The sequence below is a fragment of the Bos taurus genome, chromosome 24 (assembly GCF_002263795.3).
Source record: "Bos taurus isolate L1 Dominette 01449 registration number 42190680 breed Hereford chromosome 24, ARS-UCD2.0, whole genome shotgun sequence".
Taxonomy (NCBI): Eukaryota; Metazoa; Chordata; class Mammalia; order Artiodactyla; family Bovidae; genus Bos; species Bos taurus.
The window spans coordinates 33,535,314-33,550,752 of NC_037351.1; the positions used below are offsets into that span (position 1 = coordinate 33,535,314).

At 36.8% G+C, this 15,439-nt stretch overlaps 1 protein-coding gene across 2 annotated transcripts in view; it reads right to left on the bottom strand.

Annotated features, from left to right (window-relative positions):
- Window positions 1–15,439, bottom strand: part of RBBP8 (RB binding protein 8, endonuclease) — an 81,793-nt gene that overhangs the window by 35,173 nt on the left and 31,181 nt on the right. For both annotated transcript variants that reach the window (XM_024984241.2, NM_001435208.1), the window contains 2 exons: window positions 13,289–13,384; window positions 2,810–2,922 (listed from right to left, as the gene is read on the bottom strand). In XM_024984241.2, coding sequence (XP_024840009.1) covers window positions 2,810–2,922; window positions 13,289–13,384 — 209 coding nt within the window. The remainder of the gene's footprint in view (window positions 1–2,809; window positions 2,923–13,288; window positions 13,385–15,439) is intronic.

Genomic DNA, 15,439 nt, shown 5'->3' on the forward strand with positions numbered 1-15,439 from the left:
TAAAAGACGGAGGGCCTCGAACTAACATGATAGAAGCGATTACCAAAAGAGAGCAGGCAGACAAGACTGAGGTAATCAGTATCGATATAATAATTAACATAACTGACACACTAAATACATAAAATTCCAAGTGTCTATTATGCTCAAAACAGAGAAAGCCCCACTCACCTCCAAAGCAAAACAAAACATAACATATGCAACACACAACACCTCATTTGTCACCATTGTAGGTAACTAATATATAAGATCGAATTCTGAAAACTGGAAATTAAAGGGAAAATATTAAGATGTATCATACCTTTCTAGTAGGAACTACATCCTACGGTAACCAGTAGCCCTAACTGATGAGGGAGAAATTCTTGTTTACAGAAAAATGTCAGCTGATGAATGTAAGAAGAATAACAGAAATGGAAAATTATCATTTTGTAATCTGTAATTAAATAATTGATTCAGGCCAGAATCACCAATGGATACTAAAATTATTAAAGATTGAGGGAGAACTGTATTTTTGCAAGATTTCAAAATATCACACATCCATCCTTTCAACTCAGACTACTTGGTACCAGGGGAAGATTCAACTGTATAATGGAGAAATCTAACAATCAACCCCCAAAGAGTGGAAGAACCTGACAATACCTATATCCTGATAGGATGCAATATAAAGTAGACAATTTTACCCATGAAGTACGGTTGTCAAAAAGGTTTAATCTGGACCTATCAAACTTTCAGATCCAATTTCTATTTTATAGGAAATAAACAAGGTAAAGAAAATGATGAGGATTATTCAGAGGGTGGCATAATTTTAGAAAACAGTCCTACTTCTTCAAGAATTCAATGTCATAAATGAAAATGTAATACTTTTCTACTCACTGATAACCTTATATTCCTAAATAAATGCATGCATACAAGTATTCATACACACCACAAAATCTATGGGTCTAAACCTGGCTCTTGAGAAACCTGTATACAGGTCAGGAAGCAACAGTTCGAACTGGACATGGAACAATAGACTGGTTCCAAATAGGAAAAGGAGTACATCAAGGCTGTATATTGTCACCCTGCTTATTTAACTTATATGCAGAGTACATCATGAGAAACGCTGGGCTGGAGGAAGCACAAGCTGGAATCAAGATTGCCGGGAGAAATATCAATAATCTCAGATGTGCAGATGACACCACCCTTATGGCAGAAAGTGAAGAAGAACTAAAGAGGCTCTTGATGAAAGTGAAAGAGTAGAGTGAAAAAGTTGGCTTAAAGTTCAACATTCAGAAAACTAAGATCATGGCATATGGTCCCATCACTTTATGGGAAATAGATGGGGAAACAGTGGCTGACTTTATTTTTTTGAGCTCCAAAATCACTGCAGATGGTGATTGCAGCCATGAAATTAAAAGATGCTTACTCCGTGGAAAGACAGTTATGACCAACCTAGATAGCATATTAAAAAGCAGAGACATTACTTTGCTAACAAAGGTCCGTCTAGTCAAGGCTATGGTTTTTCCAGTAGTCATGCATGGATGGGAGAGTTGGACTATAAAGAAAGCTGAGTGCCGAAGAATTGACGCTTTTGAACTGTGATGCTGGAGAAGACTCTTGAGAGTGCCTTGGACTGCAAGGAGATCCAACCAGTCCATCCTAAAGGAGATCAGTCCTGGGTGTTCATTGGAAGGAATGATGTTGAAGCGGAAACTCCAATAGTTTGGCTACCTGATGTGAAGAGCTGACTCATTTGAAAAGACCCTGATGCTGGGAAAGACTGAGGGCAGGAGGAGAAGGGGATGACAGAGGATGAAATGGTTGGATGGCATCACTGACTCAATGGACATGTTTAGGTAAACTCCGGGAGCTGGTGATGGACAGGGAAGCCTGGCATGCTGCAGTTCATGGGGTTGCAGAGTCGGACACGACTGAGTGACTGAACTGAACTATATAAAGATTTCTTACAGTCCAAAACAACATATGTCAGAACAAGAAGAATATTTTGGAGATGATCCTATTAAAATTTAAAAAAGAAGAGAGAGGAGGGGATAAAGTGAGGGACAGAGGTAAACAAAAGATAGATAAACTTGGACCTGGAAAGATATTTATTATGTTCTTAATAGTAGTTATCTCTGGGAGCAAAACAAAACTGTGTTTTTTCTATCTCATTTTATAATAATGAGCATATATTCATATATTCTGCTTGAGTAACCAGAGGACAGCACTATAATTAATAGAAAAAAAATAAAGTCAATATATGGAATTAATTTGGAAAGGAAGATAAATGTAAGGAAATCCTACATGAAATGGGTAAGTAGACTAATACGAAAATGATATACTTGTAACAGTGTGTAAAAAAATAGTGAAAATCAGGAAAGTATACATCTTTGTAGAATTCTACATTGTCTGCTTTGTGTCTATACTTACTAAATATAAATAATCAAATTACATGAAATAAAACCAAAGAAGCAAATATGGATATATACAAAGAAAATGTGCTTCTTGTCTTACAGCTGGTAAGACTTTAAGGCCAACATGGACAGTATTTGTACAACCTTTCTACACCCTCAAAAATTCCATGGACAGAGGAGTCTGTCCAGTGGAGCTACAGCCCATGGGATCACAAAACAACAAACAATCTATACCCTATTTCTTACTAAAATAAGCATGAGATTAAATCTACAAAAAGGGAAAAAAATGACATCTGACCTTGTGTCTAAATGAAGAAAACATGTAAACAACCCATCCGGTTGTAACCAATTTAATAATAGGTGTTTAACAGTAGCATACTATGTTTTAAATACTTAGCAAGTGAAGAAAGGAAACTCACTAAGCTCTGTGATAAGTTTAAGATTCTGCTGCCGAATATTTTCAAACTCTTGTTGCTTCTTCCGCATATGTTCTTCAGTTACTGCACAGCGATCACATAATCCTGCTCTTAATCTATGAAACAAAAACAAAGTATTTTTACAATAGAACTAAAATGTTCTTATCAAAAAATAAACATAAAAAATATGTGAGGTGATGGATGTATTAATTTACTGAAGGCAATGGCACCCTACTCCAGTACTCTTGCCTGGAAAATCCCATGGACGGAGGAGCCTGGTAGGCTGCGGTCCATGGGGTCGCTGGGAGTCAGACACAACTGAGCGACTTCACTTTCACGCACTGGAGAAGGAAATGGCAACCCACTCCAGTGTTCTTGCCTGGAGAATCCCAGGGATGGCGGAGCCTGGTGGGCTGCCGTCTATGGGGTCGCACAGAGTCAGACATGACTGAAGCGACTTAGCAGCAGCAGCAGCAGGGATCCTTTCACAATATATACATTTATCAAATCACCATGATAAACATTTAAAAACAATTTATTTATCAATTATGCCTCAATTAAACTGAAATAAAAAACATTCTTCAACTACTAAAAGATACTGTTCCATATATTAATTTCAGGATTTTTATACTTTAGGAATAATTAAAGAATTGACTTGGAAAATACAGAGAAAATTAATTAGTTATAATGCCTTTCACATATTCCCATATAGGCTGAAATCATGCTATATCATTTTCTACAGGCTGCAATTCTGAGTGCAATTCTATAAAAATCTGCTAATTTTAAACTCTATTCGAGGGGAACTTATTTATTCCTTGTTTTTTAATTTATTAGACCCAAAAATTGCACGCAGTCCAGTACCAATGGACTGGATGCAAACTTGCATCTGCTTTGCCTAGCACAGCATATCACATATAATGAGTGTTCAACAACTTTTTTAGTTGAATGAATACTAAAGGTCAAAGAATACAAAGTTTAAAAAAAAGTTATGTTCTTTCAGTTTTAAAAAGATTCCAGGAAACAACCTAGATTTCCATTAGCAGACGAATGGATAAGAAACCTGTGGTACATATACACAATGGAGTATTACTCAGCCATTAAAAAGAATACATCTGAATAAGTTCTAATGAGGTGGATGAAACTGGAGCCTATTATACAGAGTGAAGTAAGCCAGAAAGAAAAACACCAATACACTATACTAACACATATATATGGAATTTAGAAAGATGGTAACGATAACCCTGTATGCGAGACAGCAGAAGAGACACAGATGTATAGAACAGTCTTTTGGACTCTGTGGAGAGGACGAGGGTGGGATGATTTGGGAGAATGGCATTGAAACATGTATATTATCATATGTGAAGCAAATCACCAGTCCAGGTTCGATGCATGATACAGGGGATGCTCGGGGCTGGTGCACTTGGATGACCCAGAGGGATGCGGTGGGGAGGGAGGTGGGAGGGGGATTCAGGATAGGGAACACATGTACCCCGGGGCGGATTCATGTCAATGTATGGCAAAACCAATACAATATTGTAAAGTAATTAGCCTCCAATTAAATAAATAATGAAAGACTCCAATGTTAGATTACGAAATAGATTTTAGTAATTATTTTGAGGGCTGAAGGGAAGAGGGAATACATACATGAAAGGGGTGGGTGATGAAAAGAAAGGTATTTTCCAAAATGTTACTAATAGTTATCTTGTAAGTACCAAAAATATAGAAGATTTTCTTCTTAGTATTTTGCTTATTTTTCAAAATTTCTCTAATTTTATTATTTATATAACCAGGAAAAAATACGGTTGAAAAAAAAGACACACATTCCACTTTAGGAATTTAGCAAATATAAATTCTACATAATTTTTTTTTCATTTTTTTTTCTACATAATAATTTTAACTCAATAACTTAATAAGATACTAAATATACATAAATGTCTATGGAAGTAATAGCATTGTAGGACATGCCATGAATTTTAAAACAAGGAGATAAAAACATGAAAACTAGACAACTGAAACAAAAAGAACCTAGAGATTTTTATGTAAAAGTAAAACTCATATCAACAAGTATTGATATGGATATAAAAAATAAAGATTAGAGATCATAGGTTGCATTAATAGGACTAAAATGTCTAGAACAAAGGATAAAGAACTGAGTGTCAAAACCAGAAGGGAAAGAGACACATGTACCCCAATGTTCATCGCAGCACTGTTTATAATAGCCAGGACATGGAAGCAACCTAGATGCCCATCAGCAGATGAATGGATAAGAAACCTGTGGTACATATACACAATGGAGTATTACTCAGCCATTAAAAAGAATACATTTGAATCAGTTCTAATGAGATGGATGAAACTGGAACCTATTACACAGAGTGAAGTAAGCCAGAAAGAAAAACACCAATACAGTATACTAATGCATATATATGGAATTTAGAAAGATGGTAACAATAACCCTGTGTACGAGACAGCAAAAGAGACACTGATGTATAGATCAGTCTTATGGACTCTGTGGGAGAGGGAGAGGGTGGGGAGATTTGGGAGAATGGCAATGAAACATGTATAATATCATGTATGAAACGAGTCACCAGTCCAGGTTCGATGCATGATACTGGATGCTTGGGGCTGGTGCACTGGGACGACCCAGAGGGAGGCTATGGGGAGGGAGGAGGGAGGAGGGTTCAGGATGGGGAACACAGGTATACCTGTGGTGGATTCATTTCGATATTTGGCAAATCTAATACAATATTGTAAAGTTTAAAAATAAAATAAAATTAAAAAAAAAAAAAAGAAGGGAAACTTAAAAAAAAAATAAAGAACTGAGCGTCATAGTTTAATTGGAGTAGATTCTATAAACAGGAATTAGGACAATTAAGATCTACGAAAAGATGACAAAGTGAACATCTGCATCTATTATGGCTCTTTCCCCAAATCCCACTACACACACAGACACACACACACACACACACACACACAAACATATATATTTTTAAAGACACAAGACAATGAAGACGGAAAATGGGAAAGAAAGCAAACAAACAAATTGAAAGCAATGAGCTGGTAGACAAAAAGAAACTAAAAAAAATACTTCACATTTCATATTTCTCTTTCAACATCTATTCAAATTAATAGCTTGGGCTTCATGCAATAACATTCAAATAGTTCTGATTACAGGTAAATAATTTATTCACTCTATTAAACTCTAGAACTATTAAATCTAGAGGCCAAAAAGAGCACTGGCATTGAAAGGTCACTGAAAAACACTGAAGGAGCTAAGTGGCATTAATCAATTCTAACAAAGTATTTTTTAAACATTACCCTACCATTTTCCTTATTATTTCCAAGAATTCAACTCTGATATATCATGGAACACAACCTCTTGAAACCCTTAGTTTCCAAGCTTAAAAATGTCACTGGTAAAGGCAGTTATAAAATGAAGCAATATTCCCCAGCTTGTTTATTACTTCTAGTTTTCTCCAGTGTACTGCCACTTTTAATATTAAAGTATCTGTAAAGAGTCAACTCCTGATCGTTCACTGATCCTAGCTTAAATTTAAATGGATGTGAGAAAATAGGATAGTTCCTATTTCCATCAGTAGGATTCCACTTCTTTCCTTTTGCCTACCTTTTACTGCTGCTTCAGAGAAAGAAAAAACAGCCTCAATTTCACAGGAGAATGCAATTTCAGTAGCTATAAGCAGGTGAAAAGGGAAAGAAGAGTAATTCCTACTTTTAACGGCTGAAAAGCATTAGGCATTCTGAGTTATATTCCAGCTTGTTCATAGAGATGAAGAAATAAAAGCGTTCACTTTGCAGTAAAACTTACCACATAAACAAGTATGTTCAATTGTTTGCTATACCCTAAAAAGACTTCCTCAGATTTATTCATTTCATTCAAAAGGGTTTCACTAAACACCTATAATGAGTACTGTCCGTGCTAAAATACAACAGTAACCAAGATAGTGTCACTTCTTTTAAAGAAGGGCTTACAGTCCACTAGAAACAGACAGACAATAATAAGTATTTAAAATAAAGCATGACTAGGTGGCACAGAGGTAAAGAATCCACCTGTCAATGCAAGAGATGCAAGAGATGTGGGTTCGATTCCTAGGTCAGGATGACCCCCTGGCGCAGGAAATGGCCACATACTCCAGTATTCTTGCCTAGAAAACCACAGGAGCCTGGTGGGCTACAGCTCATGGTGTCACACTGAATTGGACACGACTGAGCACACACACGCATACATAGGATTCACATTAAAGTGGAAATACAGGATACTATGAAAGCACTGCTACTGCTACTGCTGCTAAGTCGCTTCAGTCGTGTCCAGCTCTGTGCGACCCCACGTACTGCAGCCTACCAGGCTCCTCTGTCCATGGGATTTTCCAGGCAAGAGTCCTGGAGTGGGCTGCCGTGAAAGCACATAGCAGAACTAAACCTAGTCTAGGAAGTCAGGGAAGGTCTCCTAAGGAATACATTTAAATTCAATTCTATGAGTAAGAAGACTTAGCAAGACAAAAGAAGACATTTGGTTCAGTATTTGAAAACTAGAGAACCACAAATCCTCTGATTATGAGTACCGATTTTCCCTTTTAACAACAGTTGAAACATGCGTTTCCTATGACTGCCAAAAGAGCTTTTAAAGATATTAAAATCTATCAGACAACCATGGTTTAACTGCTTAGTTCAGATTTTTAAAAAAATATCTTCTATCTACTTCTTTAGCACAGTGACTGTTCGTTAGATTAAGGGAAATACTTTGCTTCCTTGAAGGAAAGTCTATAAATATAATATAATAACAGTAGTAGTAAAACACAAACAAGCAAGCCACATTAAATTAGAACATTTTATTATCTAATTTATCTTTATTGTATTAATTCCTTTCATCTAAACATCTCTTGCTGTTTTCACAATATTAGGCTAAGAAGAATCACTTCATCTTATGAAAAGTAAACAGCAAGTTGCAGAATTACCATTAAGAAATTTTAATGAAATACATGTTATTTTTTAAAGGTCTCAGAAAAACTTGCTCTAGACTATCATTCATTCTTACATATGACATAAAATTAAAGTAAAATTTTAAGTAAGTAGAACTTTACTAAATGGTACCTACTTTGACATTTAAAAGTAGCATTTAGTTAGTAGCAATTTAAAAGGAAAATAACCAATAACAAACCAACCTTCCAACAAAACAAGACTATGATAACAGGCAATGTTGAAGACTTAATATTTCAGAGTACTTGTTTTAGTAACTTGATATCAAACATAAATACTCTGAGATAATCAGTTAAGTTGTAATTTATTTATACAACATTGATAAAATTAAGACAACACATATCAAACAGTAGAAATCGGGAAGTTTGGGGATCAAATTTAACCTAATTACTCATTAGCTACGTGATCTTGGGAAAGTTTAACTCTTCTTCAGTATTGTTTCCTCATTTGTAAAACTGATTTATCATCTACCTCACAGGGTGAAGGTGAAGATCAAGTGCTGGATACCTGGGTATAACGTGAGCCCTCAAACCTATCAGATCCTACATTAAAAAAATAATGGTCAGATCTACATCATTCTCAGTTTCATTAAATGAAGCTTCATAAAATGAGGGACAAACCTTAAAATAATCCCAGAAGGAAATTTTAGAGTTGAAGAAAGAAGAGAAAAAGCATGTGAATAAAGGCATGAGCTACCCTCCTTGTCCCACCCCCAAATTAACACCATGTAGTGAACTATAGGTTCACCTGCCTAAAAATGTAACGGTGATCAGAATGAAAGGCAACAAGAACATTTAGGAATAAGAAACACTGGAGAAGTGTAACACCCAAATGAAATCAGTTACCATAGCCCATAAACAGAAAAGAATCATTTTTAAAAACTGCAGAATAAAAATGGTAATTTTAACAATTAAATGTATTCAACAAATAAAGGAGAGTAATGTAGAAAATACTTCTCTGGGAAAGGGGCACTCATCCACTGTCATTTCTTCTCAGAATGAGCCCAGAGAAGAACAACTCACTTAAGAAAAGAAGCACAAGATGCAAAGAATAACAGAGAAGCGAAAACTTTAAACCACAAAGTGAAGAAATGTTCTGAATATGTTACAAAGGAATATCTTCAAAACCTAAAATGAAAGACGACTATAGCTTGGGGATGAAATGGAGAGCCAACTGTATTAAGCCAATTCATGCAAAACATAATGAAAACTTTGTCTTGTGGTTTTTTCTTCAGTGTATTAATCTTGAGTCCTAAGCAATTTGTGAATGATCAACTAAACAGAAAGAGTGCTGGAAATAAATACAATCAGTCTTTGAGTGTGGCAACCACGAAAACATATCTCCTATTATAGGAAGTAAAATCACTGGCTCCAACTGTTGTGCTCTGAAATCCTTCACCTGTTCAGACGGGTGAGCACACCAAGCATCTCAGTCAGAAGCCAGCCAATGAATGAGCAGAGCAGAACCACCCACTGGCCTTGTCAAACCTTTCCTAAAATACAATGCAGCCTAAGACCTTCCTTTTTCGCTTTTTTTTCAAAAGGGTTAGATATATGGATATTTGACAGGTCCAATATGCTACTGGAGATCAGTGGAGAAAAACTCCAGAAAGAACGAAGGCATGGAGCCAAAGCAAAAACAATACCCAGCTGTGGATGTGACTGGTGATAGAAGCAAGGTCTGATGCTGTAAAGAGCAATATTGCATAGGAACCTGGAATGTCATGTCCATGAATCAAGGCAAATTGGAAGTGGTCAAACAAGAGACGGCAAGAGTGAATGTCGACATTCTAGGAATCAGCGAACTGAAATGGACTGGAATGGGTGAATTTAACTCAGATGACCATTGTATCTACTACTGCGGGCAGGAATCCCTCAGAAGAAATGGACTGGCCATCATGGTCAACAAAAGAGTCTGAATTGCAGTACTTGGATGCAATCTCAAAAACGACAGAATTATCTCTGTTCGTTTCCAAGGCAAACCATTCAATATCACAGTAATCCAAGTCTATGCTCCAACCAGTAACGCTGAAAAGCTGAAGTTGAACAGGTATATGAAGACCTACAAGACCTTTTAGAACTAACACCCAAAAAAGATGTCCTTTTCATTATAGGGGACTGGAATGCAAAAGTAGGAAGTCAAGAAACACCTGGAACAGGCAAATTTGGCCTTGGAATACAGAATGAAGCAGGGCAAAGACTAATAGAGTTTTGCCAAGAAAATGCACTGGTCATAACAAACACCCTCTTCCAACAACACAAGAGAAGACTCTACACATGGACATCACCAGATGGTCAACACCAAAATCAGATTGATTATATTCTTTGCAGCCAAAGATGGAGAAGTTCTATACAGTCAGCAAAAACAAGACCAGGAGCTGACTGTGGCTCAGACCATGAACTCCTTATTGCCAAATTCAGATTTAAATTGAAGAAAGTAGGGATAACCACTAGACCATTCAGATATGACCTAAATCAAATTCCTTATGATTATACAGTGGAAGTGAGAAATAGATTTAAGGGCCTAGATCTGATAGATAGAGTGCCTGATGAACTATGGAATGAGGTTTGTGACACTGTACAGGAGACAGGGATCAAGACCATTCCTATAGAAAAGAAATGCAAAAAAGCAAAATGGCTGTCTGGGGAGGCCTTACAAATAGCTGTGAAAAGAAGAAAGTGAAAAGCAAAGGAGAAAAGGAAAGATACAAACATCTGAATTCAGAGTTCCAAAGAATAGCAAGAAGAGATGAGAAAGCCTTCTTCAGTGATCAATGCAAAGAAATAGAGGAAAACAACAGAATGGGAAAGACTAGGGATCTCTTCAAGAAAATCAGAGATACCAAAGGAACATTTCATGCAAAGATGAGCTCGATAAAGGACAGAAATGGTATGGACCTAACAGAAGCAGAAGACATTAAGAAGAGATGGCAAGAATACACAGAAGAACTGTACAAAAAAGATCTTCACGACCCAGATAATCACGATGGTGTGATCACTGACCTAGAGCCAGACATTCTGGAATGTGAAGTCAAGTGGGCCTTAGAAAGCATCACTACGAACAAAGCTAGTGGAGGTGATGGAATTCCAGTTGAGCTATTTCAAATCCTGAAAGATGATGCTGTGAAAGTGCTGCACTCAATATGCCAGCAAATTTGGAAAACTCAGCAGTGGCCACAAGACTGGAAGAGATCAGTTTTCATTCCAATCCCAAAGAAAGGCAATGCCAAAGAGTGCTCAAACTACTGCACAATTGCACTCATCTCACACGCTAGGAAAGTAATGCTCAAAATTCTCCAAGCCAGGCTTCAGCAATACGTGAACCATGAACTTCCAGATGTTCAAGCTGGTTTTAAAAAAGGCAGAGGAACCAGAGATCAAATTGCCTACATCCACTGGATCATGGAAAAAGCAAGAGAGTTCCAGAAAAACATCTATTTCTGCTTTACTGACTATGCCAAAGCCTTTGACTGTGTGGATCACAACAAACTGTGGAAAATTCTGAAAGAGGTGGGAATCCTAGACCACCTGATCTGCCTCTTGAGAAATTTGTATGCAGGTCAGGAAGCAACAGTTAGAACTGGACATGGAACAACAGACTGGTTCCAAATAGGAAAAGGAGTTCGTCAAGGCTGTATGTTGTCACTCTGCTTATTTAACTTATATGCAGAGTACATCATGAGAAACGCTGGACTGGAAGAAACACAAGCTGGACTCAAGACTGCTGGGAGAAATATCAATAACCTCAGGTATGCAGATGACACCACCCTATGGCAGAAAGTGAAGAGGAATTAAAATGCCTCTTGATGAAGGTGAAAGTGGAGAGGGAAAAAGTTGGCTTAAAGCTCAACATTCAGAAAACAAAGATCATGGCATCCAGTCCCACCACTTCATGGGAAATAGATGGGGAAACAGTGGAAACAGTGTCAGACTTTATTTTTCTGGGCTCCAAAATCACTACAGATGGTGACTGCAGCCATGAAATTAAAAGACGCTTACTCCTTGGAAGGAAAGTTATGACCAACCTAGATAGCATATTGAAAAGCAGAGACATTACTTTGCCAACAAAAGTTCGTCTAGTCAAGGCTATGGTTTTTCCTGTGGTCATGTATGGATGTGAGAGTTGGACTGTGAAGAAGGCTGAGGGCCGAAGAATTGATGCTTTTGAACTGTGGTGTTGGAGAAGACTCTTGAGAGTCCCTTGGACTGCAAGGAGATCCAACCAGTCCATCCTGAAGGAGATCAGCCCTGGGATTTCTTTGGAAGGAATGATACTAAAGCTGAAACTCCAGTACTTTGACTACTTCATGCGAAGAGTTGACTCACTGGAAAAGACTCTGATGCTGGGCGGGACTGGGGGCAGGAGGAGAAGGGGAAAGAGGATGAGATAGTTGGATGGCATCACTGACTTGATGGACGTGAATCTGAGTGAACTCTGGGAGTTGGTGATGGACAGGGAGGCCTGGCGTGCTGCGATTCATGGGGTCGCAAAGAGTCGGACACGACTGAGCGACTGATCTGATCTGATCTGGTATACCTAGAGGGATGGTATTATTCCAAGTCCCTAGAGCAAAACCTAGAATGTGGTACAGGGCTCAACTATTTATTGTTAAATTTAATTAAGGCTACAGTGTGAAATTAGAATTCAAATTCATATCTCTGATTCTAAAGCATATGGAGTTTTATATATTCCAGAACAGGCTGCTTATTCCAGTAAGTGTACATCCACAGAAATAGTAGTCGTGGATGACAGAGTACTCAACTTCAGTTTGCATGCATACGAAATATTAGATTATTCCTCCAGTAAAGGCACAGCAGCAAAATCAAACCACCAGCCCTCTTGTAACATACACAGAAATGATAATAAAGGAAAAACATTAACTATAAATAAAGCAAGAAGAGACATGGTTTTTTGTACATAGTTCAAGGTCCTAAATAGCACTTACAGTTCAGACAAGGGAAAACAGCAAAATCTCAAAGTCTTTTCTAATGTAGTGTTAACTTCATAGAAGTGGGAAAAAAGAAAGTTGATAGGTGGAGGTGAATAGCATTATCTTGGGAATTCTCAGTAAAAAGAATCCCTAGAACGCCTGAAAGTGGAGAAATATGCAAGGAAGAAAAGCGAATGGCAGGACAGGAGTTAGATAGGAATGAACTGTGAAGCAGTTGCCACTTATTCAGAAGTAAAAATGGAATTAAAGCATCAAATGCATTAGAACACTGCTACCCTTGAGCTTGTCCTACATCAAACACCAGATAAAGAAACATCATTTAAAGGATAAACAGATGTGGTTGCTGTAATTAATGAAAAAACAAACCTGTAAGAGAATATCCTTAATTTCATAAGCTATTTATCCAAAGTTGACCTAAAGTTGGAAAAAAGATCACTTTAATTAAGCCTCAGAACTGATTACAAATGAACACCAATGTATATTCTCTATTAAGAGGGAAATCACCTCTTACTCAAGAGGACCCAAAGAACCAGACTCACCGATCTTCTAACACTTTAATGGTTTCATGAAGGACTTTCTGTTGCTCTCTCAGCTGTTGATTTTTGGTGAAGAATTCTTCTAGTCTTTGTGCATCTCTGAAAGTCAAGCAGTAAGTTGTTTTTTTCCTTTTTAAGGGAAAAACACTCTTAACAAGACTATTCTGTCATTAAGAACTCCAAAGCATGATCTCACCACTTACATATTATGAATCTGTTGTATCAAAACACAAAAGGTGAGATTTGAATATTTGGTTAATCAGAGATCAAATTATACTAGAATTTGCTCTGCAGTATTTTTATGTTCTATAGAAGTATCTTCCTAAGCACCAGATATTCATTACACAATGCTAGAACACAGAGTGAATTCTGATGCCACCACTGACTCAACATAGTCAAAACTGCTATTAAACTGTACACTTATTGGTTATTTTTATTATTTCATATACATTTGCCAATATAAATAGCAGGTAACTCTACTCACATTGTTTCTATTCCAACTATGAGGGATCGATACTTTGTGTTTTTACAAAGTTTTGTGTTGCTTAAACTTTTACCTGGTATCACTTTTAAGCCAGGGTCTACTGTGAAGTAGATGCAAACCAATCCTATTCTGATGCCTCCTACGTTTGAATCTCAGCTGCCAGGTACCAACTGTGTGACCTGGTGCAAGTAACCTAAACTCTCTGTACCCCAAAAAATGTGGATACATTAGTATCTACCTCATAAGGCATTTGCAAGGACGAAGTAAGTACTAATGAATATAAAGCATGTAGAACAGTGCTGGCAAATAGTAAACTCTATTTAAGTATTTACCATTTTGATTATGGTCAAGAAAAAACAAAGACATCTAAAATTTTCTTCTAGTAGACTATCTAGTTATTTCCCAAGGCTGTGCCATATTTTACCCCTCTGTCATTACATTTCAGAAAATAAAAAACCACATATATAAAATATGCATTTATTTTATGAAAACCCATTAGAAACTGAATTGGGATTCTCTGTGTGATGTGGAAGCTGAAAATACAAGATAATGGAGTGGTTCAAACACCTTCCCCAAGATCTCTCAAGGGTCAAAAATATCAAATCAAATAAAGGTGACGAAAAAGGAGATGTCCATATGATGGTATCAAAATTGCTAATGAATGTAGTATGAGCAAAAAACAGATGAGCTGAACAACTAAGTCAAAATGTCAGATACCAATGAGGGTATGTCTTAAATATTGGTTGAACATTTGATATTGAATGACAAACCAATACATCTGAGAGTGGTCTCCTGCTATACAACAAATATTGTTCTGGTAGCATATGTATAGATACTAAATTTTGGAAGTAACAGATAGCTGAAACTAGTAATCAAAAAACTTCCAATACTTCTTGAAAATATATTTAATTCAGAAGCAGCACTAGGTTTTCAATGATCCTATTTTGGAAGCCTTCAACAAAAATTCAACAGTCAACATTTCTACATGTATCATTTTGTAAATGAATTTGTGTAAAAGAGAAGCATTAGCTATGTACAGAGACAACATCAGAACACAGGCCTAAAGCAATTACATGATAGATAAATATACTATAGTTATTGATTTCTTTGCTAACTGCTTCTTCTAGGTGGGAATTTCTACGGACTGAGATATTTTACAAATAAAGCTGTTCTAACAATATGGAGACCAGAGATCTTGTTACTGTACCATGGAGGTCTACTGTAAAATATACTTAGAAAGGGGGGTTATGGTAACACAGGCAAATCCAAGTTCCTGGTCCCACAAAGAAATGACCTAGCCTTCTGAAAAATGAAGCATCCTTTTACTTCTCTGATAACTCAGAAGGATTTACTTACTTACCCATGCTTCCAAAATGTGTAACCCCAAGTTACCTAAGGTAGGCAAGGCACAGAGTAATCACACTATATATTAAAAGGCTGCTAAGAAGATCAAATGACTGAACCATATAGTGAAGTAAAGCATAGATTTAGAAATGTTATAGGTGACTTTTAAGAAAGTAATATTCAACAGTCATTTACAAATTTAAGGTTTCTTATGTGGTTGTTTGGTTAGACATGTGGAGAAATACCTCTTGTATAAAAAATATATCCTAACTAATAAGATACACATCCTGAAATTTAAATGTTTAAAATGACATCTTTAAGGTAGG